The sequence below is a fragment of the Rhinoderma darwinii genome, chromosome 3 (genome assembly GCF_050947455.1).
Source record: "Rhinoderma darwinii isolate aRhiDar2 chromosome 3, aRhiDar2.hap1, whole genome shotgun sequence".
NCBI classification, from domain to species: domain Eukaryota; kingdom Metazoa; phylum Chordata; class Amphibia; order Anura; family Rhinodermatidae; genus Rhinoderma; species Rhinoderma darwinii.
The window spans coordinates 309,983,591-310,011,395 of NC_134689.1; the positions used below are offsets into that span (position 1 = coordinate 309,983,591).

Below are 27,805 nucleotides of genomic sequence, written 5' to 3' on the forward strand. Positions count from 1 at the left end.
TTAGCTGCCTGGGCACACGACAGGGCTCAGAAGGGAAGGACCACCATTTAGCCTACTGGAGCTTTTCTGGTGCTAAGTCATGTAGGCAGAACCCCTGAGGTACCAGTACAGTTGAAACCCCCGAGAAGTGACCCCATTTTAAAAACTACACCCCTTAAGACATTCATCTAGTGGTGTAGTGAGCATTTTGACCCCACAGTTATTGTGTAAAAGGTAATGCGCAGCAGATGGTGCAAAGTGAGATTTGCAATTTCCTATGCATATATGCCATTTCAGTGTCTGATATATTGTGCCCAGCATGTGCCACTGGAGACATACACCCCATAAATTGTAATGTGGGTTCTCCCGGGTACGGCAATACCCTACATGTGGCTGTTATTAGCTGCCTGGGCACACGACAGGGCTCAGAAGGGAAGGACCACCATTTAGCCTACTGGAGCTTTTCTGGTGCTAAGTCATGTAGGCAGAACCCCTGAGGTACCAGTACAGTTGAAACCCCCGAGAAGTGACCCCATTTTAAAAACTACACCCCTTAAGACATTCATCTAGTGGTGTAGTGAGCATTTTGACCCCACAGTTATTGTGTAAAAGGTAATGCGCAGCAGATGGTGCAAAGTGAGATTTGCAATTTCCTATGCATATATGCCATTTCAGTGTCTGATATATTGTGCCCAGCATGTGCCACTGGAGACATACACCCCATAAATTGTAATGTGGGTTCTCCCGGGTACGGCAATACCCTACATGTGGCTGTTATTAGCTGCCTGGGCACACGACAGGGCTCAGAAGGGAAGGACCACCATTTAGCCTACTGGAGCTTTTCTGGTGCTAAGTCATGTAGGCAGAACCCCTGAGGTACCAGTACAGTTGAAACCCCCGAGAAGTGACCCCATTTTAAAAACTACACCCCTTAAGACATTCATCTAGTGGTGTAGTGAGCATTTTGACCCCACAGTTATTGTGTAAAAGGTAATGCGCAGCAGATGGTGCAAAGTGAGATTTGCAATTTCCTATGCATATATGCCATTTCAGTGTCTGATATATTGTGCCCAGCATGTGCCACTGGAGACATACACCCCATAAATTGTAATGTGGGTTCTCCCGGGTACGGCAATACCCTACATGTGGCTGTTATTAGCTGCCTGGGCACACGACAGGGCTCAGAAGGGAAGGACCACCATTTAGCCTACTGGAGCTTTTCTGGTGCTAAGTCATGTAGGCAGAACCCCTGAGGTACCAGTACAGTTGAAACCCCCGAGAAGTGACCCCATTTTAAAAACTACACCCCTTAAGACATTCATCTAGTGGTGTAGTGAGCATTTTGACCCCACAGTTATTGTGTAAAAGGTAATGCGCAGCAGATGGTGCAAAGTGAGATTTGCAATTTCCTATGCATATATGCCATTTCAGTGTCTGATATATTGTGCCCAGCATGTGCCACTGGAGACATACACCCCATAAATTGTAATGTGGGTTCTCCCGGGTACGGCAATACCCTACATGTGGCTGTTATTAGCTGCCTGGGCACACGACAGGGCTCAGAAGGGAAGGACCACCATTTAGCCTACTGGAGCTTTTCTGGTGCTAAGTCATGTAGGCAGAACCCCTGAGGTACCAGTACAGTTGAAACCCCCGAGAAGTGACCCCATTTTAAAAACTACACCCCTTAAGACATTCATCTAGTGGTGTAGTGAGCATTTTGACCCCACAGTTATTGTGTAAAAGGTAATGCGCAGCAGATGGTGCAAAGTGAGATTTGCAATTTCCTATGCATATATGCCATTTCAGTGTCTGATATATTGTGCCCAGCATGTGCCACTGGAGACATACACCCCATAAATTGTAATGTGGGTTCTCCCGGGTACGGCAATACCCTACATGTGGCTGTTATTAGCTGCCTGGGCACACGACAGGGCTCAGAAGGGAAGGACCACCATTTAGCCTACTGGAGCTTTTCTGGTGCTAAGTCATGTAGGCAGAACCCCTGAGGTACCAGTACAGTTGAAACCCCCGAGAAGTGACCCCATTTTAAAAACTACACCCCTTAAGACATTCATCTAGTGGTGTAGTGAGCATTTTGACCCCACAGTTATTGTGTAAAAGGTAATGCGCAGCAGATGGTGCAAAGTGAGATTTGCAATTTCCTATGCATATATGCCATTTCAGTGTCTGATATATTGTGCCCAGCATGTGCCACTGGAGACATACACCCCATAAATTGTAATGTGGGTTCTCCCGGGTACGGCAATACCCTACATGTGGCTGTTATTAGCTGCCTGGGCACACGACAGGGCTCAGAAGGGAAGGACCACCATTTAGCCTACTGGAGCTTTTCTGGTGCTAAGTCATGTAGGCAGAACCCCTGAGGTACCAGTACAGTTGAAACCCCCGAGAAGTGACCCCATTTTAAAAACTACACCCCTTAAGACATTCATCTAGTGGTGTAGTGAGCATTTTGACTCCACAGTTATTGTGTAAAAGGTAATGCGCAGCAGATGGTGCAAAGTGAGATTTGCAATTTCCTATGCATATATGCCATTTCAGTGTCTGATATATTGTGCCCAGCATGTGCCACTGGAGACATACACCCCATAAATTGTAATGTGGGTTCTCCCGGGTACGGCAATACCCTACATGTGGCTGTTATTAGCTGCCTGGGCACACGACAGGGCTCAGAAGGGAAGGACCACCATTTAGCCTACTGGAGCTTTTCTGGTGCTAAGTCATGTAGGCAGAACCCCTGAGGTACCAGTACAGTTGAAACCCCCGAGAAGTGACCCCATTTTAAAAACTACACCCCTTAAGACATTCATCTAGTGGTGTAGTGAGCATTTTGACCCCACAGTTATTGTGTAAAAGGTAATGCGCAGCAGATGGTGCAAAGTGAGATTTGCAATTTCCTATGCATATATGCCATTTCAGTGTCTGATATATTGTGCCCAGCATGTGCCACTGGAGACATACACCCCATAAATTGTAATGTGGGTTCTCCCGGGTACGGCAATACCCTACATGTGGCTGTTATTAGCTGCCTGGGCACACGACAGGGCTCAGAAGGGAAGGACCACCATTTAGCCTACTGGAGCTTTTCTGGTGCTAAGTCATGTAGGCAGAACCCCTGAGGTACCAGTACAGTTGAAACCCCCGAGAAGTGACCCCATTTTAAAAACTACACCCCTTAAGACATTCATCTAGTGGTGTAGTGAGCATTTTGACCCCACAGTTATTGTGTAAAAGGTAATGCGCAGCAGATGGTGCAAAGTGAGATTTGCAATTTCCTATGCATATATGCCATTTCAGTGTCTGATATATTGTGCCCAGCATGTGCCACTGGAGACATACACCCCATAAATTGTAATGTGGGTTCTCCCGGGTACGGCAATACCCTACATGTGGCTGTTATTAGCTGCCTGGGCACACGACAGGGCTCAGAAGGGAAGGACCACCATTTAGCCTACTGGAGCTTTTCTGGTGCTAAGTCATGTAGGCAGAACCCCTGAGGTACCAGTACAGTTGAAACCCCCGAGAAGTGACCCCATTTTAAAAACTACACCCCTTAAGACATTCATCTAGTGGTGTAGTGAGCATTTTGACCCCACAGTTATTGTGTAAAAGGTAATGCGCAGCAGATGGTGCAAAGTGAGATTTGCAATTTCCTATGCATATATGCCATTTCAGTGTCTGATATATTGTGCCCAGCATGTGCCACTGGAGACATACACCCCATAAATTGTAATGTGGGTTCTCCCGGGTACGGCAATACCCTACATGTGGCTGTTATTAGCTGCCTGGGCACACGACAGGGCTCAGAAGGGAAGGACCACCATTTAGCCTACTGGAGCTTTTCTGGTGCTAAGTCATGTAGGCAGAACCCCTGAGGTACCAGTACAGTTGAAACCCCCGAGAAGTGAACCCATTTTAAAAACTACACCCCTTAAGACATTCATCTAGAGTGTAGTGAGCATTTTGACCCAACAGTTATTGTGTAAAAGGTAATGCGCAGTAGATGGTGCAAAGTGAGATTTGCAATTTCCTATACATATATGCCATTTCAGTGTCCGATATATTGTGCCCAGCATGTGCCACCGGAGACATACACCCCATAAATTGTAATGTGGGTTCTCCCGGGTACGGCAATACCCTACATGTGGCTGTTATTTGCTGCTTGGGCACATGGCAGGGCTCAAAAGGGAAAGATGAGGGGGATAAGCTGTGCGGAGTGCATCAGGGTAAATTAAAAATCAAGGGATGTATGGTACATTTTAAAACAATCTTTCATACAGAGCCCTGGTTTTTCGGGACACGTGTCGCATTGGTATGTTGTGTCCTTCCTTATCCCCCTCTTATAGCACACTTTGCACCTCTTTTGACTTTTTCCCTTCTTGCCAGTTTGGGGAACTTCTCCTGGAAAGTGTTGCCCTGGTACGATGCGTGTGGCCTCGCTTCCAGAAGTACTGGGTGCCCCTCCTTCCTGGTCGCCAAAAATTAGGTTCTTTATAACCACCTCTTGAAATTCCAGGAAAGTTCCCCTCTGGCCTGCACATCGACGTAGCACGTACGCATTGTACAATGCCATCTGTATGATGTGCACGGCCAGCTTCTTATACCACACCCTCGATTTCCGCGTAGCGCTGTAGGGCTTCAGGACTTGATCTGACAAGTCCACCCCTCCCATGTACCTATTGTAGTCCAGGATGCAATCTGGTTTGGGGGTCTCTGTACTGGTACCTCGTACAGGTACATGGGTACTGGTGTGGCCATGTATTGTTGTCAATACAAGGACATCTCTCTTGTCCTTGTACTTGACACACAATATGTTGCTACTAGAATGTGCCCTGCTCTCACCCCTTCTGAGTGTTTGCCCAAGCAGTGTTTTAGGGAGGCCTCTAAGATTTTTTCTAGCAGTGCCGCATGCCGCAGTCCTTCTGGAAGCGAGGCACTTGAAGAGCGGGACGCTGGTATAAAAATTATCCAGGTAGAGGTGGTAACCCTGGTCCAGCAGTGGGTGCACCAAATCCCACACAATTTTTGCGTTAATTCCCAGTAAGGGGGGGCATTCTGGGGGCTGAATACTGCTGTCCTTCCCTTCATATATCCTGAATTTATATGTATACCCTGATGCACTCTCGCACAGCTTATACAACTTCACGCCATACCTTGCCCTCTTACTTGGCAGGTATTGGCGGAATTGAAGCCTCCCTTTAAAATGTACCAGGGACTCATCAATGGAAATACACTTCTCGGGGGTGTATGCTTGGGGAAACCGGGCACTGAAATGGTCTAATAGGGGTCTCAGTTTATATAAACGGTCAAAACTGGGGTCATCTCGGGGTGGGCACTGCTCATTATCGGCATAATGTAGGAAGCGAAGTATTGCCTCATAACGCATCCTGGACATGGCCATACGGTACATCGGGGTGTGGTATAGGATGTCCGTGCTCCAGTAGGTCCTAATGGATGGCTTTTTTAGAAGCCCCATGTTCAAGAGCAGTCCCCAGAACTTGCCCAACTCTGCTGCGTTTACAGGAGTCCACCTCTGGGATTGGGCATAAAATGAGTTGGGGTTCTTGGTGATATACTGTTGGGCATATAAATTAGTCTGGGTGACCATTAGCTCTATAAAGTTATCAGTGAAGAAGAACTTGAAAAAGTCCATCTCACTGAACCCTGCCGTGTTAAATTTGATGCCTGGGCTGCCCGTGTACTCAGGGATTTGGGGTTCATAATGGTCTGGTGTGGGCGTCCAAATGGGGTCACTTCGCTCAGGGGTATCACTTGTTGTGGGGTCACTTCTCTCAGGGATTTCTACTATGGTGGTGGTCCTGGGGCGTCTCCTAGGGGGTCCCTCCTCTTCATCGCTGGATGAGGAGGTAGACAAATAAAATAGTGTATCGCCATCCGACGAGTCTGTGTCGGAGGCCAGAAATGCATACGCCTCTTCAGCAGTAAATGTCCGTTGGGACATGCTTGTTGTGCGAAGACAAAATTTATATACTGCAAAAAAATAAATCCCTAACTGGGAGCAATAGGATAGCACAACTAGCACAAATGTGTGTTTTGTTTTTAGAGAGCAAGTGGACTTCCCTGACACTAAAGCTAACTAGGGCGAGGGTTCCTAACACTAAACCTAACTAAATTTTATGTGGACTTCCCTAACGCTAAACCTAACTACGGCGACGATTCCCTGACACTAAACCTATCTAGATTATTTCAAGCTTCCCTGACACTAAACCTAACTACGGTGACGGGTGCCTGACACTAAACCTATCTAATTATTCCGAGCTTCCCTGACGCTAAACCTAACTACGGTGATGGATCCCTAACGCTAAGCCTATCTACGGTGACCGATTCCTGACGCTAAATTCCCTGACACTATACCTAACTACGCTTTTTGACGGTTCCCTGACACTAACTAACCCTAATACTAAACTAACCAGTTAAATTTTCAAAATTGGCTAAACTAACTATTTTTTTTTGTTTCTTTTTTTTCTTTTTATATTTTTTTTTTTGTTTTATGTTTTATATAGAAAAAAATGAAAAAAAAATCCCCAGGGACCAAGAAATGTGGTCCTGAAGACTGAAAAGTGGTCAGTGATAGGAGATCACTGACCAAAAAACGTGGGTAGAACTCAAAGAGGAAGGGAACAGGAGTGGGTAGTGGATGGGGTGGTGGGAAGCAAAAAAAACGTTGTTTTAGAAACTTTTTTTCACTTTTTTTCACTTCTTTTCTCTCTGACTCTCTGCTCACAACCGATCTCAACGCCTCGCTAACTCCAACAGGGCGTTCAGGGCGGTTGCAGCAGGATGTGAGGTCAGAGAGAGGAAGTGACGAGAATGATCGCTGCTATTGGCTAGTTACTCACTGACTAGCCAATAGCGGCGATCGGCGAGGCGGGACCATAGTAAATGGTCCCGGCCCATTATGCTGTGATAGCATGCTGTCAGAAACAGCAGCTATCACAGCTCAGGAACGCCGGGCTCGAGCACTGCTGTGCTGAATGAGACCGATCGCTGCTATTGGCTAGTTACTCACTGACTAGCCAATAGCGGCGATCGGCGAGGCGGGACCATAGTAAATGGTCCCGTCCCATTATGCCGTGATAGCCTGCTGTCAGAAACAGCAGCTATCACAGCGCATGAACGCGCCGGGCGCGCGCACCGCTGTTCTAACTGCAAGACGTACTATTACGGCATGGAGCGCGAACGATAGAGCTGCCATGACGTAATAGTACGTCAAGGAGCGGGAAGGGGCTAATACTAAACTAACCAGTTAAATTTTCAAAATTGGCTAAACTAACTATTTTTTTTTGTTTCTTTTTTTTCTTTTTATATTTTTTTTTTTGTTTTATGTTTTATATAGAAAAAAATGAAAAAAAAATCCCCAGGGACCAAGAAATGTGGTCCTGAAGACTGAAAAGTGGTCAGTGATAGGAGATCACTGACCAAAAAACGTGGGTAGAACTCAAAGAGGAAGGGAACAGGAGTGGGTAGTGGATGGGGTGGTGGGAAGCAAAAAAAACGTTGTTTTAGAAACTTTTTTTCACTTTTTTTCACTTCTTTTCTCTCTGACTCTCTGCTCACAACCGATCTCAACGCCTCGCTAACTCCAACAGGGCGTTCAGGGCGGTTGCAGCAGGATGTGAGGTCAGAGAGAGGAAGTGACGAGAATGATCGCTGCTATTGGCTAGTTACTCACTGACTAGCCAATAGCGGCGATCGGCGAGGCGGGACCATAGTAAATGGTCCCGGCCCATTATGCTGTGATAGCATGCTGTCAGAAACAGCAGCTATCACAGCTCAGGAACGCCGGGCTCGAGCACTGCTGTGCTGAATGAGACCGATCGCTGCTATTGGCTAGTTACTCACTGACTAGCCAATAGCGGCGATCGGCGAGGCGGGACCATAGTAAATGGTCCCGTCCCATTATGCCGTGATAGCCTGCTGTCAGAAACAGCAGCTATCACAGCGCATGAACGCGCCGGGCGCGCGCACCGCTGTTCTAACTGCAAGACGTACTATTACGGCATGGAGCGCGAACGATAGAGCTGCCATGACGTAATAGTACGTCAAGGAGCGTGAAGGGGTTAATGGCAATACCACTTTCTGCTATTCATATTCAAGGGGTTTTCTGTGATTTTCAGTTGATGGCTTATCCTTAGTACAGGCCATCAATGTATGATTGGTGGTGGTCTCACCCTCACTGATCAGTAGAATGAAGGGGCATCGGTGATCACTGGAGTGCCGCCACCCCCTCATTAAATATTTGGGCATAGCAATGTTTACACAAGTGTGGCTGTGCCTTAAACTGCATATTAACTTTCCACACTTAAATGGGTGGAGCGGCAATACCAGGCATTTCCACATTCATATGTCCACACTCGCTGGTGCCTTCATTCTGCTGATCAATGGGATCAGACATTCACCGATAATGATACTACAGATAGGCCATCAATTGAAAACGCTTTAAGGCATTTCCACTTAGATAAATACAAGTATGCAATTCTTGTCAATATACAGTATTCGGTATAAAGATTCCTGTCTGCACACTCACTAAATAAAATACAATATTCCTCAGTAGTCCTTTCCAGTATGACAATAACTTTTCTTTATATATTTATTTTCTTATCAGCTAAGACGTTAATTCTCAAGGGTATGTTACTTTTTTCTTATACCCACCAGTCACTACTAATTATAAATAATTAGACCTAATCATAATTCTACAAATTTCTGTAAACACACAATGTACTTTGATGATTTGTCTAATTAATGAAAGGAAGAACATTGTTTTTTTTGCATTACAAATAGGCAAGACAGTGACAGGTTGTTTTTCATTTGAGTCTCATCAAGAAATATTGTCTCATATGTATTTCTTCTGTATGCTCTCATCCCGCTCAGTCGTAGTTTTTAATTAGTTTGCTCACTGATATTTGAAAGTGCTTATTCTTATTTCAGTAGGATAAAGAATGAGGGTGTTGGAAAACATATTTCCATATAAACTGAAATCATCAAAATCCGCCTTTTCCTACATTAAAATTCCTGTCTACTTTCCTTAGGAAAAATCACATTTGTAAAGTAATCTTAAAATGGATGAGAACCACATAACTGCAGGGTATGAATCTGAAGTCCCATTCTTAAGTCAGTTGCATACGACCGAGTGCCACTCTGGCTTTTTTTCACAGCATCTGATAGGCACCCGATAGTTTTCACGGACCCATTCACTTTAGCGGGTGAATCGGGTCCGTGAGGAAGACTCTCCAATCCATGGAAAGATAGGACATGCCCTATCTTTCCATGGATTATGGACGTGACCTGGCTGGCACACACTGTCCTGTGAATTAGGCATTATGCTTACAAAGCCCAATCAAAATATCTTCATATATTGTCACACTGTCATAATGGTTATTTACATGGCACTCTGTATATTTGTAAACCAAAATTAAATAAAAGGGGTTGTTCCACGATTAAATATTAGATTACACAAACCATAACAATTTTTCAATTGAAAACATTTTAAACTAATGCTCCTGTGTCTAGTTTTCTCGTCTGTTCCTGGTCGTTAGTCCCGGGTGCCAGTTGTAAAACACAGCTGACACCCGCTGCGTACTGGGCGGGTCAGCTGGTGAGTCTCTGCAAACATCACTCCCCGCACCGCGACGCAATAGTATGTCGTGGTGCGCGAACATGTTAAATAATATGACATTTTCTGAAGCTATATTCCCTTACAAGTCTATGGGACCCTTTAAGAACCATTACAAATGGATCTCTCATAGATCCGTAAGAAACAGAAGCCTTGGTGCCAGTGTGAACAGAGCTTGATTCTGTAGGTCATTTTTATTCACGTGGATCACAATTCTGTCCTAGCCACAGAAATAATGTATTTGCAAGCCTGTAGGTAAAACTGTTTCATCTCATGTAAACAGGGGAACCTACGTGTATGTAGTTTCAAGAAGTCTGGGAATCTTAACACTTATGGCAGAAAGCATCAGGAGGACACTTCGTCCATTTTAATATACTTCTAATGACGCACTTTCAAAGTAACTACCGGTATATATTTTTATAAAATAACTTTATGCAGACAGTTCCTCATTGTTGTGCTATGAATAGTTGTGTATTACACATATTTTTTTTCTGCAGAGAAAGCAATCCTTATCTCAAGTAGCCCCATATAACTTAGGATGGAGGATGGGTGTCCCTGGTCATTGCATTGTAACACAGACTTTGCTTATGAGTGTATAAATGAAGAAATGATACAGTATGTTAACAGTTGTTTTTTTTTTTTTTAAAACAATGGCATATATTTCAGCTGCATGAGGTGTCCTAGTGTCAGGGTTCTTATTCTGAATGCTTGGTGTAGGTATAGGAACAATTTTACACTACATTGTCATGCTGTTTACCACTTATAGCTATGATAACCTGCTGTGTACCACTTAGAGTGCAGATGACAGAAAACATTCATCTTTTCAATTGCCCTGTAAACCTGCAATATATTTCTTTATATGTGGAACCTGTATAAGAAACCTTCCATTCCCATAGGTGCTTACCGTAATTAAATTGGCTGTTCACCTTTTCACAGTTAACGACATTGAAGCGGTAAGGGACATTAGCTCTCATTGCACTAACTTCAAAGTAGAACCACTGGTGGTGTTGGTCAGTATTAACATCAGCGTTCATGATCAGGTCATATTCAAACCTGTTCCGGAAAGAAAACTCATGGTCATTTATATAAGATATGAATGTCCATGGCAAAAAAAAAAATATGGAATAGAGCAAATCAGTAATTAGTATTAAAGTTGAAGTTAGGGATAGATGTAAAGTTTGTATGTATGTCATAAATGTCCGACAGATGCGGGTCCCACCTCTGGGACCTGCACCTATCTCTAGAACGGGCCCCCAAACCCTGTTCTACCTCTTTGTGTTCCGGCTGATTCCCGACCATGAAGAAGAAAACAGCATAGATCGCTCAGCTACTATGTTTCTGTAAGTCCCATAGAACAGAATGGTAGTTACGGAAACAGCGTAGCTCGCATGCTACGCTGCTTCCGTAACTGCCATTCACTACTGTGGGAGTTACGGAAACAGCTCAGTGAGTCCCGCTGTTTCCGTAACTCCCGACCATGTAGTCAGGAAGTGGCCGGGAATCAGCCTGAGCACAAAAAGCTAGAACTGAGTTTAGGGGATCCCGTTCTAGAGATAGGTTAGGGTCCCAGAGGTGGTACCCGCATCTATCTAACATTTATGACATATCCTGTGGATATGTCATAAATGTCTGTCGTGGGAAAACCCTTTTAAGTGTGGTAACCATGACTAAAAGACAATATCTGCTCATGGTACAGGTGGGTTGGTGTACAGACGGGAGGGTACAGAATTCTTCATGGGCTGTTTGGTATTTTATCCTCAGCTTCATTCAAGTGAATGAAGCTACAGTAATCTGCAATAATAGAAATAGGCCATGGACAAGAGTGGCATTGTTTCTGGATAAAAAGCAGACCCTTTAACCCATTCCCGACATCCGCCGTATATGTACGGCGCACTTCGGGTGGGTGAGCATGGAGCGGGCTCACAGGCTGAGCCCGCTCCATAGAATGAGCGTGTCGGCTGTGTGTTACAGCCAATACTTCAGGGTAACGAGTGGAATCCCGATTGAGAGCGATCCTGCTAGTTTAACCCGTTAAATGCCGCGGCCAATAGCAATTGCGACATTTAAATGACTAGAAACAGGGGTGGCCCCCTGTAACGTTGCAGCGGTTCCCCATTGCCGTTAATTGGCATGGCAGCCTGATGAAGGCCCTTAGGTCTGCCATCTTTGTACTCCTATAAAGACCTGCATCCGGCATGGCTTCATAGAAGAAGTATCACAATATACTGCAATACATTGGTATTGCAGTATATCATGTAAGCGATCCAACAGTTGCTGGTTCAAGTTCCCTAATGGGACAAGTAAAAAAACACTAAAAAAAGTATTTTCCATTTTCCCTCAAGCACAATGTAAAAAAATAAAAAAATTAACATAACTGGTATCGACGCATTTGTAAAAGTCTGAACTATTACAATATATCATTACTTAGTCAGCATGGTAAACGCCGCAAAAATAAAACATTTAAAATGCCAAAATCACTGTTTTTTGTCACTTCATCTCCCACAAAAAATTAAATAAAAAGTGATCAAAAAGTCCCATGTACCCCACAATGGTACCAATAGAAACTACAGCTCGTTCTGCAAATAAATAAGGCCTTATACCGCTCAATCAACGCAAAAATAAAAAAGTTATGGCTCTCAGAATATGGTGACAATCAGTTTTTTCCTTGTAAAAGTAGTAAAACATAAAAAAAATTATATATATTTGGTATCACCATAATCGTATTGACCCACAGAAGATTGAGGAATCTATGTTTTTTTCCTATTCCGTGGCACAAATATTTTTTTCCTGCTTTCCACTACATTATATGGTACAATAAATGGTGCTGTTAAAATCTACGTCTCATCCCGCAAAAAAACAAATGCCCTCATACGACAATATTGATGGAAAAATAAAAAGTTATGGCTTTTGGAAGGTGGGGAGGAAGAAAGGAAAGTGAAAATCCGAAAAATGGCTGTGGCAGGAAAGGGTTAATATCGAAAAAAAAAACAACCACAACTACAGCCACACTATAAAAAAAACAGCTCAAGTCCACATTAAACGAGACCAACCCTGGGGTAGACATAAAGCCTGAGCAGCCTGTTCAGCTACACAAGGGCCCAGAGGGGTATATCCCCATCTACACCAATATTTACATCCTCACTGAATTGAATAGTGATAAATATGTGTGTATTAGGGAAATATGATGTGCTTAGAGAATATAATTCCCCATGACAACAATGTATAGAACCACTTAAACTTGCATAAAATCCAATTTCTTACTTAAGAACAATAGTTCTATCTATTGTTATGATTGAATGACAACATTTTAAATTCATGTTTCAACCCAAAGAACAGATATTATCTGCATTCAAAGTTAAACATTCTGTCTAATTTCTGATTAACTTTTGCAGTTTCCATACACCACGTCACTTGTTAAAGTTTCTGCATCTGTGCAGAGGATAACTGACTATTAAAATCTAAATATATCTCTCATTGCTTCACTCTTGGTTGATAATAATAGAAGCTTTTTGACTTGTTTACTGCATTTCATCATTTTTCTCTGTGATAAGTTTACTTACTCACGCACTTGTATTACTTTTCTAAGGTTTCCGGATTCAAACTTGGAAAAGAACTTAAGACAATTCATTTCTTCTGAGCCTTCTGCAACACTGAAAATCAGAGCAATCTTTATGAGCATCATCTTAATAGTAAAGAATGTAAGAGATTATTAAGTGACATCTACCAAGAAGCTGTTGACCTCCACTCTTTCAGTAATTATAAAAGAACCAGATACTTGATCCTCAGCCCTTCACTTTACTTTATATTACTGCATTCTCTCTGTAGTCTCGGTTTTTGCTGAAAATGTCAAACTCAGTTATTCCTCATATAATGTTCCAATTGTTCAACTCATTCTATTTCATGCAAAAATTTCCCCCTTCACCTTATAATGTTTAAAGCGTGTGCTGAATTTCCACTTCATTGACCATGTCTTTTCTTTTCCTTACTGCTCCAAGACTAAGCTTTCTATTGACATCAACGTAAAAACACCCAAAACCATGAATACTCTTAGGTTTACCATACTCATTAAAGCAGACCCATTTACTAGGTCATATAAATTGAACTGGTTAACTGACTTGAATAGAGGTGTGTCCCGGATTCCATCTCTGTTTTTTTTTTTTTCCTGGACCCCGCCATTCCAGAGATATGACCCACTGTTGTGTTGGCTCCTATATGCTAATTTGCTGAAGCTAGCCAATTGGGGCCATATCTCTGAAATAGGGGAAAGGCGTCAAGGAAAAAAAACCAGCATGGGAAACAGTGACAAAGCGCTATTCAGGTCAGTTAATCTGTTCAACTTATATGACCTAGTGACAGATCTTCTTTAAATACTTGTCAGCAGACCCCATGAAATTTAACAGTCTCCTCACACAACCTAATGTTTGACTTGGCTTCGAATGTCCTCCAAACAAGGGTCAGACAGGTTGGATTTTAACATATCTGTTTGTTTGTTTGTTTGTTTGTTTGTTTGTTTGTTTGTTTGTTTGTTTGTTTGTTTGGTTGTTTGTTTGTTTGAAGATATTTGATTAGTTGAGGTAAGTGGTGATATTGAACATGCCCTGCGAAGCCATACATATACAGTATATTTATGGGGGACTTAGTTAATATAACTATTAGGCAAATGATCGCTCAGTCACCAGTTGCGTCCTTTGAAAGGCCACCTTTGCACATTTCAGGATAGAGATGGCTTATTGTCAGTATCCTGTAACTAAAGGCACTTTCTAATCTGAAGTGTATAAACATTATTAACCATTTGAAAGTTACACCACAAATGATAAAGAGAGATATACAATAAATATATAATACATTTTGTATGTGTTTTCTGGCTAATACACAAAGATGTCATCAGTCATAAACATTTTGATACCATAGACACATACTGGGTCATGATTGAAGACTGGGGTACTGGCTGAGTCATTCTACAATCTAATGAAAGAGTAAATTGTAGCTTCCAACAGGAATCAGGTAGGAAATATAAAAAAATATTTTTTTATATACCTATGTACATGTATAAATACATGACCCCTATATTAACACTCTCTACGGAAGGTTTAAGGTATGTACTATTATTGCTTACTGTACAGCGTTACTTTGACCATTCAAGTTTTTTTTCAGTAGAATGAACATTACCAAACTAAATATAAACATTATACTATGAAAAAGTCACACATAGTATTGATAATATTTAATTTACCTTGGGTTGTCCAAGTCAAACACAACCCGATTAAGGAGATCACTTGGCCTTAAATACCGTTGAATGTCTTCAAAGATTTTGTCCCTAGAAATACAATATGAATAATGCACAGGTTTTATACCTCTAAACTGAGAACATAATTGCATAGCATTTAATCTTATTTCTTAATTACATATACAAGGCACATATAACAATAATGAATGGGGATTAGGATGGATAATAGCTAGTACTTACCAGAGAACTTTAGTACTCGTCACACAATTGAATGTGTTTTATTCTTACTATACAAACTTGGGGAGGGTCCGAATGAGAAAGGCAAGAGGAAATAAGAACTATCAGTTCCCTATTAATATTATTACTATTATTTTTAAATGACATATGCAGGAGAGATGAAAACTAGCTAGCCGTTTTCTGGGTTATAACAGCTAGCGCAGGAGATGCTATCGGCAGGAACCAATAATGTTATAAAGGGACCAAGTTAAACAACTTATAGTTTAATTTTTGGTTCATTGCAAACATTAAATCTCTACAAAGAATTTGCATGATGACAACATTGGTATCACAACTCTATGCTGGAGTGGTGATGTCATCAGTACCAGCTGGTATGGGGCAGGACTCAAGAGACAATACCAGACACCACCAAAATGAGTAATCTCTGTTGCGACTGGCATTGCATGGGGGAAAGCATTGTGGCTTGCATTGTACAGGAGGTCACTATTACTGGAACTGTAAGGGGTATAGCTAAAACCAAAGGGTGGGTAAAAGAATCGGGCAGCATTGAGACTCACTTTTGCTTTGTTACTCAAGGGCCCACACTCAATTTTAAGACTGCCCAGAAAACCGAAACAGTGAAGAGTATTAAACATGAATTACTTAAATATTAATTATATTGGGTAAGAAGTTTAGACACTTGTCGCACCTTGCTCGAATTGGGGCATGTCTTAAATGAAAATCGGTGGAGTCTAGCAGAAAGGGGCGTGGTCTAAACTCATCGTCGAGCATCAAAAATGTGCCAAAATTTTGTCGGGAGAAACTGAAGTAAACAAAGCCAACCAAAAGGAAGTTTAAGGAAAATAAGTGTGCCTAATATGTCTAGCAGGATGCAACAAATTTATCATACAGCATGCACCACTGTACTAGTTTTGGCGTATCTGCGAACTGCCCGATCTAAGTTTATGCTGTCCAAATTATATATTAGTAATCAAATATTACATCACAGCCTCTCTGACAACTGTATACTACCATACCTATACATTGTGGAAATATAATGCTGAGCACTCTATAATAATATGTTACTGGAAAGGGGAATCTTCATGACAGAAATAGGAATCCGGCTGTTTACTAGTCAGAATTACCATATTCTTTGCTACAATTACGACAATAGTAATTGGCATTGTGAAAGCAGTGAGAATTCATGATTTTGTATGTGCCTATGAGAATACAAATTACAAATTTAAATTAAAACAAATTTTAAAAAAAACTCTTATTTTTTTTAATCTGTCACTAGTTATTGTTCACACATTAGATTTCACTTGTTTTTTTTTTTTTCCTGATAACATATCTAGTTGGAGAATGCAGTTAAAATAAAAAATTGGAGATGTTTATGTAAGATATGGATTAGCTCTTCCTTAGGATAACCATCTAGGATTTATGTTCTTCACAAGCAGGATTAACAATTTAGGCATTCTGCTTGTGACAACATAATGCACTTTTCATTACAGTCTCTGCTAAACCAAATATGATAAATTAAAGTGTAGAGAAGAAAGCAGTGAACCCCTCTACATTGATAGGCAGACAAGACATGTACAGATGTTACAGGGAGTTTGATGTGATAGAGAAAGACAAATTCTAAAAAGAAGCAGTGATGCACAAATGTACCAGAAAAAGGACTGTTTGAAATATAAAATTGGTTTTCTACTTCAACAGCTTCTGCTAAAGTGTCATACAGCATGGGGACACACTGGTCTGAGGCCAAGAGCATGCACATTGTTTTAAATACTGTTTTTATAGTCACAAGTATTTTGGCTTATATTAAATCTTCCCACTCGCTAGCCACATTACATTTATATTACTGTAACGATGGGCACGTGGAGAATGCATTGTAATGGCTGGATGATACAACAATGCAAGTTTCCTAATATTTTATTTTACCAATAAAAGTCATTTAAGATCCTTATGAGATTCCCATTGAAAACCATGTTACATATCAATTTAGATGAAAGTTTACAAGTCAGTGGAATGATCTGAAAATGCACATGTCAGGTCCAACCCACTAGTTAAATGGGACTGTATTTTTTATTCTCCTAAAACACTAACATTATTCAGGCCAGGATCACACACGCAGATTTTGTAGTAGTTTTTTTTTGCCAAAGTCAGAAGTGGATCCAAAATGAAGAAAAGATTTAAAGAAAAGACTGATGCATCTCCTTTCTTTTCTGTCCACTTCTGTGTTTTGCTCAAAAAAACTGAGCCAACAAGTGCCTCAAAAACTGCATCATAACTGTGTGTGTGATCCTGACCTTAAAAGGTTTTTCCCATAATAACCATTTACAACATATTGTTAGGATATGCCATGAGTGATTGATCATGGGTTTCCAACCATTGTAACTCCCATCTACCCCATAAATGATGCCTATTTACAGAGGAGAGGACACAACCCGTGCATGAACACTTATTTTTTTATTGCTCTTGTCTGGGGTCTTAATTTTGTTGTCTGATCTGAAGTCTGAATTTATTTTGGGTTTTATCTGGGGTCTCACTGAATTTTGGAGTCTGGGGTTTGTATGAATTTTGGGACTGATCTGGAGTCTAGTCTGGGGTCTGCATTAATGTTTGAGTTCAGCCTGGGGTCTTGATTGATTTTGTGGTCTTGTCTGGGGCCTGGATTAATTTTAGGATCTGGTCTGGGGTCTGACATATTTAGGTGTTGGGTCTGGGGTTTGTATTACATTTAGTGTCTAGTCTGGGGTCTGATTTTTTTGTTAGGGGTCTGAATTAATTTTAGTGTCTGGTTTGAGGTCTGAATTAATTTTGAGTTCTGGTCTGGAGTGAGAATTAATTTTGTGGTCTTGCCTGCGGTCTATATTAATTTTGGGGTTTAGGCAGGGGTCTGTATTAATTTTGGGGTCTGGTCCAGTGGCTGAATTTTTTTATGAGTCTGGTTTTTTTAGGGGTCTGGTCCATATAGAGGTCTAGCCCATATAGATTTTATTTGGGGTTCTGGTCTGCGTTCTGGATTCATTTTGGGGTCTGGACTGTGGTCAGAATTTATTTTGGTGTCTGGTCTGGGGTCTGAATGTATTTAGGGGTCTAGTATCTGAATTTATTTAGGGGTCTTAATTAGTTTTGGCGTCTAATCTGGGGGTCTGAATTAATTTTGGGGTCTAGTCTGGAATTTCGATTAATTTTGAGGTCTGAATTTTTTAGGGGTTTGTTCTAGGGGTTGGGGATTAATTTTGAAGTCTGGTCTGAGAGTTCAGGATTAATTTTGGGTTCTAGTATGTGCTCTGGATTTATTTTGGGGTCTAGTCTGGGCTCTTCATTTATTTAGGGGTCTGGTATCTAATTTTTTTTAGGGTTCTAGTGTGGGGTCTGAATTAATTTTGCATTTTCTAGGTTTTTTCCTGCATTTTCTTCACCTGTTAGATTGGACCCCTAGAGCCCAAGTACCCAGTCTCACAACAGATAGTTTTGCTGTATGGTGCCCAGAAATTCCAGAAAGTGACCCTATTTCCTGCAGTGTGATTAGCTAATTGTTAGGGGACCCTAAAACCGTAAACTACTTTCTTGTAACAGGAATTTTGCAGAATTTGTAATATATAATTTGGTTTGAATGGAGAATAAAACATAATGTCAATAAAAAGCAGAACTTAATTAAAACAACTATTTTGAAAAAATATGAAACATTTTATGTAGGTTTACACTGGGGAATATTGTAAATATGCTGTATAAAGTTAACTTTTCCTTTAATGCTTAACTGAATCTTTGCTTTTAACACTATTGCATATTGGAATAGTTTATACCTTGGCCTAGAATTGATAAATGTAATTTACTTCCCATTATAAAAACTTAAGGGAAGAATGCTAGTTTAAGAAAAAAAAGCTAATAAGGAAACAATGTATTCTTGTTATTAACATTATTTCTCAAATATTGACTTTCTTGATGATTGCACTAAAGTAATTTCTTGTTGCTTTGCAAGTGATACGAAGAAATAAAAAGAATATGGCAAAAAGCAAAAGTAACTCAGTTTAAACAATTTGCAAGATTTTAACTTCTTTGCTTTAACCTTACGCCCACTGACATGAGATTATAATGGGTCCATGCATGAGCCATATATTTAGGGCCAAGGAGCCTTTCCCAATCTTCTAGGATGGGATCCCATCCTTGCCACTATATATATATGACTCATACACAGAGCTGCAATACCGTCTTGTGCATGAGTTATTACTTTAAGTTGAATACCTTTAGTTGTGCTATCACTCCATAACCTTCTTTCTCAGGCTTTCTGGAGGGTTACTCAATGCTCTGTATGTAACAGCGATTAAGTGTCATATCAATATAAAGCATATTAATGTGAAATATACAGATCATCTGAGAAATAGTCATATATGCAACAGCAAGTAGACTATAGTAATATCTTCAGAACAATTCAAATATAGAAGCCAGCAAACCAGTATTATGGCCACCTTTTTACATGCAGTTTTTGGGGGTTTTAGCCAAAGCCAGTAGTGTATAATAAAGAAAGGAAAATATAAAGGGAGGTCTTATATTTTTACCATGTGTCAATCCAGCATTAGGCTTAAACAGAAAGCCATCTAGAAAGCCTGAAATATGAGTTATAAAATCTTGGCTAATGTAGATTTTAATGCCAAAAAAACATCTGGGATATAGCTAAACCAGATTTTTTTAAAGATATTTTGGGTCTTCTCTGGATAGGCCCTTTCAAAGAAAAGGAAGTAAAATGAATTGAGTATAGAAATGAGTTGAAAAGAATCACCTCTGTGATCCAAACTTCTTTTCCGAAAGTTTTTGGGAGAATGGAGGTGAGCAGTGGCCCCAAAAGTCAGGAAATGCCAATACTTTATAATCAGGAACGGATTTAGTTTTTCCAGCTACAGACATGTAAATGTCAGGGTCATGAAAGGGTATATTTCCTTTGTGCTTTTCCAGAAGCTGTTTTACAACCTTGTGACTTTCCAATTCATCAGGACCCTCACTGTGTTTCAGTTTAAAGGTCTTGATATATTTAGTTGGGTAGGAGCTGGGTTCCCCACAAACCATATTCGAAGAAGATACATTTGATGGATTTCTGAGCTTATCTTCCATGCTCATTTGCTCTTGTTTGTTCACTGATGCTTCATCCAAGAGGGGTGGTCTGTTGGAAATGGCGCTCAAGATATTTTGTTCCACATGTGTCTTAGGAAAGAATGTGTCTTCAGGAGTGGGTCGGTCCACTGTATAGCAATCATCCATAAGTTTCTCAGTGGATGGAATGTTATGTGTGTAAACATTGGAGATACTCTCTGTGACATTCAGGACTTCCTCCATATCAGATGCATTGCCCTTTAAGAAGTCAATAAGGTGAAATTGTAGGAAATTTTAGTTTGAGTTTAATGACCACCTTTTAAAAGCATATTATTTACTCCAGACTTATTATCTTACAGTTATAATTTTAAGAGATGTTGAAGACATACTTAAACATCACATAAATACAAATCTATCAATCTATCTATCTATCATCTATCTATCTATCTATCTATCTATCTATCTATCTATCTATCTATCTATCTATCTATCTATCTATCTATCTATCTATCTATCTATCTATCTATCTATCTATCATATAAAAAGCATCCCATCACATAAACCCTAATGCATATTGTTTAGCTCTGAAAACAGCATACTTAGTAAAGTTTGTTACTGCATAACCAAGCAAATAATCAAGACATTTCTCAAAGGGAACTCTTCTGTATGTTTTACAAATGAAGAGGTTGGAGATAAATAGATTGGCTAATAGGTAAGGTATAATTAATGAACCAGACAGACAGGCCAATCAATAGATAAAAACATACATCAACGAACAAGTGACAAGATAATCCATCCTTTATTTCATCAATCAAAATAGCAAAGATGAGTACTTAAAATATTCATCACAGTCATATTAATTTATGAAGCAATCAAACATCGAAGCAAAACAATACACTTTAGCCTTTACGGAATACATGCTGATATAAACCATATCTCTAAGAGTTTTGTTTTGGTCTGCAAGGATGGAGTAGCGTGCCCTGCCTAATAATTTAGGTTTGCTCTACTAGTCTTAGTCTGAAAGAAAGTAGGAATATTTCACAATAATTGTTGTGGAAGGTAAAGATCTCAATAACAAATTATTTGTACAGGCACATTATTCAATGCCACAAGAATAATCTACTAAGAAAAACATATTTTAAATTAAAGACATAGTGCTATACATCATACCCATGCAGCTTCTTTAATGAGTCACTGAATAAAAAAGTGATACATATTTTTTTTTTTAGTATACCCAATAAGTAAATTCCTGTATCCATACATTGTGTTCAGTAGCACACATTGGGTAAAACAAGCTTTTATTTATTTTACCCTATCATTATACTACTCATTAATGCGAAAAAAATATTAAATGTAGATGATGTGAATAAATGAAATATTGTAATATATCTTACTAGAGGAAAATGGCATATTCTTCCCGTTCCAGAGGCCTTCAGTCCACTTTCCCTGCCTGCAGGCTCTATCTAAATGTTCAGATCCCTCTTCAGTCTCCAAAAACATCAGTTGGGGTATGTTCACACGCAAAATAAAAAATGTCTGAAAATGATGGAGCTATTTTCAAGGGAAAACAGTCTCTGATTTTCAGCCGTATTTGTAGCCGAAAACGTTTTTTGAGGCGTTTTTTTTAGCCGTTTTTGGAGCTGTTTTCCTATTGACATAATCAAAAACAACTCCAAAAAAGGAGTGACATGCTCCTTTTTATGGTGCGTCTTTTTATGTGATGTTTTATAAAACAGCAGTGTAAAAAAAAAGGCCCTTCTGGACTAAACGCCGTTTTTCCCATTTAATTCAATGGGCCGATGTGTGTTGCCGTTTAGCTAGCATTTTTCAAGGCGCATTTTCGAGGCTTTTACGCCCCGAAATACACCTGAAAACTCTGCGTGTGAACATACCCTTTGTGTAAATCAGTAAGTAGTAGAAGGGGAGGAGGTGGATGCAGCTGCAGCTTCTCATTCACTTGGGGCAGATTTATTTCTGTGTCTGGGTCTAGAAATTGTCAAAAGATGTTTGCACCTCACTAGACACTTTTTAATAGTGTTCCAAAAATTGTGCGTGGCTTAGCGGGAAAGGATGTGGCTTGCTATTAATGGGTTTGGCCTGAATAACTCAAATGCGCAGCAAAAATGCGCCAAAAACTGGCGCAAAATAAGCCAAATCAAAAGTGGTATAAGGATGAAAAGTGTCTCACAGGTCATGGAAGATGTGCCAAGATTACTTATGTTTATACATTTTTGCCTAGCAGCTATAGACCAAAGTGTATATTGTGAGGTCCATGTCTTGTCTCACAATACAGTTATTAACACAAAGCCTATCTCCCTAATATTTTTTTTGTTTTACTTGGCCCCAGCGCTCCACACAATTGGCCCAGCTGATTTTAATTCAGGAATGACCTCATAAGTGTTTCTGCTCTTGCTTGTGCTCTCAGTTGACCACTGTGAGCGCATGGTAAGGTGAGCTTATTCAATCTGTCCACATGTTGTGGTGCTGTGTGGTGGTATATGTTGCTGTAGTGCTGCACGTGTGGGGGGACGTGGCTCAGAGCGAAGGAGGCTTGGCGTGGCCTGGCCTGGGTGCTTTTGGGCCTCTGGGTTGCTCCCTCTGCAGGAGCGGTGCTACAGTGGCAGTGGCTACCATGCGGTGCTGCAACCGATAAAGTAGGGACCCACTTTAAAGAGGCTGCCGTGAAGTGGCAAGTGGGCTTATACAATTTGATCAAAATGTTAACAAAGAACCTCATGTTAATGTTGATATATTTTTGCCTAGCGGCTCAGATCAACGTATATATTGTGGATGTGCAGTCCATGTCTAGTCCCACAATACTGATATTATCATGCAGCATGCAGCATGCACCACTGTGATAAATTTGGTGCATTTTGTGCCTGCCTTGTCTAAAGGGGGTTTTACACTGGGCAATTATCATGCAGATGAGCCTTCATAGAACGCTTGTTGCCGATAATTGCCCTGTGTAAACAGGGCAGCGATCAGCAGATGAACGAGCAATAGTTTTAAAAAACTGAAATATTATCATTGTCGGCAGCACATCTCCCTGTGCAAAGAGGGAGACGCTCTGCCGACATAATAATGTATGGGGACGAGCGATCGGAGTAACGCCCACTCATCCCCATACATAGCTCCTTGTGACAGAAGCAAAGGAGCGCCGATCAATGAGCTGTCTCGTTTATCGCCGCTTGTTACACCTGCCAAAATTGGCCGCTGTAATAGGGCCTTAAGTTTACGTTGTCTAACCATTAGATAGGATTAGTAAATGTGGGCCATTGTTTGAGCAAAACAGCACAAGGGAGAGCAACAGGGAGGAGACATCTGATTGGTTGGCACACAGTACTGCTCTCACATCACACCAAGCTCAGACGCCTTAATTAGCAAGGATTAAGAAATTCAATTTACAAAAGAAAGCAGAGGGAAGGCAAAAGTGTCTGCACTACTCATCTACAACTGACAGAGGACTGATTGGGATTTTTTTGTTACACTATAAATAATTTAAAAGATGCATGGAAGGCCAACACTAAAATAATCACTATATTATTTACTTTTGCAAATGTAGGTTAGTCCTGAGAAGTGGATGGGCTTTCCTCCAAAGTTGTACTCAGCAATGATTTGCCATATTTGTGTTTTTTTAATTAGATTTAATGGTGTATGCAGTTAGACAGTCTTCTGATAAAATTATAATTATGACTGTCTTACATGGGTCCCCAGGTCATACTATACCAAAAATATATAAGCCAGGCTACACAATGGTATTTAGTTCATATAAATAATGCAACATGACACACTATAGAATAAAGTGTCATGTGTTATTCTTATATAGCTTATCCCATTACATACCCTTTACTACTGTTTCATCAGCTAGAAAAATGTTGCCCACCCTGCCCTTAAAGTATTCCCTACATCTTACTGTGTAAGTATCTTAGGGGAAATTACATCCATTTGCATAATAAAAACAGTTATTAACTGGACACTAATTTTTCAAACAACTTATGCTAATATGATAGTATACCTGATATAGATCAACTTTGTAATTTACTTAAAATTTAGTTGTTTTACCCATGCAAATTCTGTGTGAAGTTACTGCCATTAGGTGTTTTGCTTACTGTGATCTGTTGTCCACAACTTGTTGGCAGGCAAAATCTATCTCTAGTTACAGAGCAGGGGAGATGGACCACAGAAAGTGAGGGGGTGTCTCCTCACAGCCTGCTTATAGAAATCTATGGAAAGGGGAGGGTGGAGCAGAAGGAGGGAGTAGGAGCAGAGAGAGAGAGAGAGAGAGAGAGACACGCTGCCCATAGAAGTCTATGATGACGGGAGGGAGAGCAGGAGGGTTAGCAGAATCAGAGATGATACGCAGGCTGCTGGTAAGAGTTATATGTCACCCTAGTGCTGGATTCACAGTTACACTGCTCATTACTGCTGTTTGATGTCCCCCATGGTGCTGCAGCTTCTATATATATGTGATAGAGATATGTTATCTTCCCTATGTCTGCAATGTATGGCAGACATAATAGCCATGAGGCTATTATGTATCATATCATATACTTGTATCATATAATAGCCATAAATAATGTTTTTCCTCATGTACATACATATGCCAGCTTATTTTGAAAAGCCGTTTTAAAAGGTACACTTTTTTAATTTACAACTATGTATGGTCATGCAAGACAAAGCCTTTTTGATGAGTGGATTAGCTTAGTCGTCAATTCTGTGGTTCAGGGATCATGTGAATTACTTCATGGGTTAATAGCGAGGTAATATGTATTGCTCCAACAACATATTGTTATATGAATCCAGAAATGTTGTGTCCTCTGGGACAAAATATGTTTCCACTATCTTGCTAGTCAACGATAAAACAAATACTCTCCAGGTCAAATGTACAGTAAAGAGTGGTGGTATTATTTAAGGTAAGACTTAATCATTATTACACTTTGTATTGATGACATTAGCTTTTTCTGACATGGGCACAAATAACTCAAACTATATGAGTTATGAAGTCTGTATTAATTTTTCTTTTGAAGATAAAGGACCCTTGTTTTAATGCACCCCAATCCATTATTGTAACTACTTATCATCATAGGGAAGCTAAGGGCTAATGTATGTGCTTCAAAGGACACTTTTATAAATAAGTTCAGCACGTCTTCCTAGTGTACTACAGCTCTACAAACTACAAAGGTGAGTTGTTTTATTTCTTAGGATGTTCTACCAGGGGCGTAGCTAGGGGGGGCAAGCGGGGCATGTGCAGAAGAGAGCAGGTCTCCATGGCTGCCGGACGGCGTGGGAGCGGGAATAAGGTGAGTTTGAAATTTTTTATTTTTTTAATTGCAATAAAAGTGTGGCTGTATCTGCGGGGGGGGGGGGGACTTTGTCTACACGGGGGACTTTATCTACGGGGGGTGTCTATCTACAGGGGACTATATCTACAGGGCTGGGCTATATACAGGGGGGCTATATCTACAGGGCTGGGCTATATACAGGGGGACTATATCTACAGGGCTGGGCTATATACAGGGGGACTATATCTACAGGGGGCTATATACAGGGGGACTATATCTACAGGGGGGCTATATACAGGGGGACTATAGCTACAGGGGGGCTATATACAGGGGGACTATATCTGCTGGGCTATATACAGTGGGACTATATATACAGGGGGGCTATATACAGGGGGACTATATCTACAGGGGTGCTATATACAGGGGCACTATATCTACAGGGGTGCAATATACTGGAGTGGGCTGTCTATAGAGCACCATATACAGGGGTGGGCTATTTAGTATATAGCCCCCTGTAGATATAGCCCACCCCTGTATATGGTGCTCCATAGATAGCCCACCCCAGTATATAGCCCCCCCTGTAGATATAGTCGCCTTGTATATAGCCCAGCCCTGTAGATATAGTCCAGCCCTGTAGATATAGCCCAGCCCTGTAGATATAGCCCAGCCCTGTAGATATATTCTCCCTGTATATAGCCCACCCCTGTATATAGCCCCCCTATGTATAGCCCACCCCTGTATATAGCCCACCCCTGTAGATATAGCCCCCCTGTATATAGCCCACCCCTGTAAATATAGACCCCCTGTGTATATCCCAGCCCTGTGTATATCCCAGCCCTGTGTATATCCCAGCCCTGTGTATATCCCAGCCCTGTGTATATCCCAGCCCTGTGTATAGCCCAGCCCTGTGTATAGCCCAGCCCTGTAGATATGGTCCCACTGTAGATATGGTCCCACTATAGATATGGTCCCCCTGTAGATATGGTCCCCCTGTAGATATGGTCCCCCTATAGATATGGTCCCCCTGTAGATAGCCCACCCCTGTATATAGTCCCCCTGTAGATATAGTCCCCCTGTAGATGTAGCCCACCCCTGTATATAGTCCCCCTGTAGATATAGCCCACCCCTGTATATAGTATCCCACAAATAGCTCCCCCTATAGTGCTCCACAGAAAGCCCACCCCTGTATATAGCCCCCTTGTACATATAGTCCACCCCTGTATATAGTGCTCCACAGATAGCCCACCCTTGTATATAGTATATACAGGGTGGGCTATCTGTGGAGCACTATATACAGGGGTGGGCTATCTGTGGAGCACTATATACAGGGGTGGGCTATATCTACAGGGGGGCTACATACATGGTTGGGCTATCTGTAGAGCTCTATATACAGGGGTGGGCTATATCTACAGGGGGCTATATACAGGGGTGGGCTATCTGTAGAGCACTATAGGGGGAGTTATTTGTGTGACACTATATACAGGGGTGGTCTATATGGCAGGCACTATCTACAGGGGGCTCTATGGCAGGCACTATCTACAGGGGGCTCTATGGCAGGCACTATCTACAGGGGGCTCTATGGCAGGCACTATCTACAGGGGGCTCTATGGCAGGCACTATCTACAGGGGGCACAGTGTGTGTGTGGGACACAGTGTATGGTGCTATTATAATTTAGAGGTGCAGTGTTTGGCGCTATTATATTTAGGGGCGTAGTGTGTGGTATAATGATAACTTTATATTTATTTATAGGTGCAGAAATGTTGGAAAAGAGAGAAGCTGAAGACATGTGAGTGGCAAACTGTAGAAATGGACCGGGAGAAGTCATCATAGAGGTCTGGACCAAATGGAGAAAAAGAACTAGAATCTGAAACGTCACCGGTGAGTCACTTAATGTAAATGTTCACTCTGCCTCTAATCAGCACTGTAGTCACTGTATGATCTGCAGCGAGATGATGGGTGGTATGATTATGATAGGATTTATTTTTGTGAAACAGAATCTCCCAGCATATCCTTAACATTGTTTGGGCCATGCTGGGAGCTGTAGTTTTACGCCGTACAAACCTATACGGCAGGGGTTGCACTAAATTGAGCTGTATTTGTTCTGGGGCTGTATATATGTACCGAGCTTGGTTCTGGTGTTGTGTATAGAACCATATTGCTTGTGAAATGTACAAATAATTTTATGCTTGCGTTACATAAAAGAAATGACACGTCGATTGGTAGAGAAAACAAACACGGTGAGGGGGAAGGAGATGTCGGGAAATAGGTTGGGGGGGGTACCAAACTGAATCTTTGCCCCGGGTGCTGGAGAACCTAGCTACGCCTCTCGTTCTACACTGTAGAATATT

At 41.1% G+C, this 27,805-nt stretch overlaps 1 protein-coding gene across 1 annotated transcript in view; it reads right to left on the reverse strand.

Annotated features, from left to right (window-relative positions):
* AGBL1 (AGBL carboxypeptidase 1) overlaps positions 1-27,805 on the reverse strand; it is a 560,672-nt gene that overhangs the window by 478,088 nt on the left and 54,779 nt on the right. The window contains exons 9-12 of the mRNA XM_075855278.1: positions 19,867-20,432; positions 14,871-14,954; positions 13,198-13,287; positions 10,542-10,690 (exon numbers count right to left, since the gene is read on the reverse strand). Of these exons, the coding sequence (XP_075711393.1) occupies positions 10,542-10,690; positions 13,198-13,287; positions 14,871-14,954; positions 19,867-20,432 (889 nt within the window). The remainder of the gene's footprint in view (positions 1-10,541; positions 10,691-13,197; positions 13,288-14,870; positions 14,955-19,866; positions 20,433-27,805) is intronic.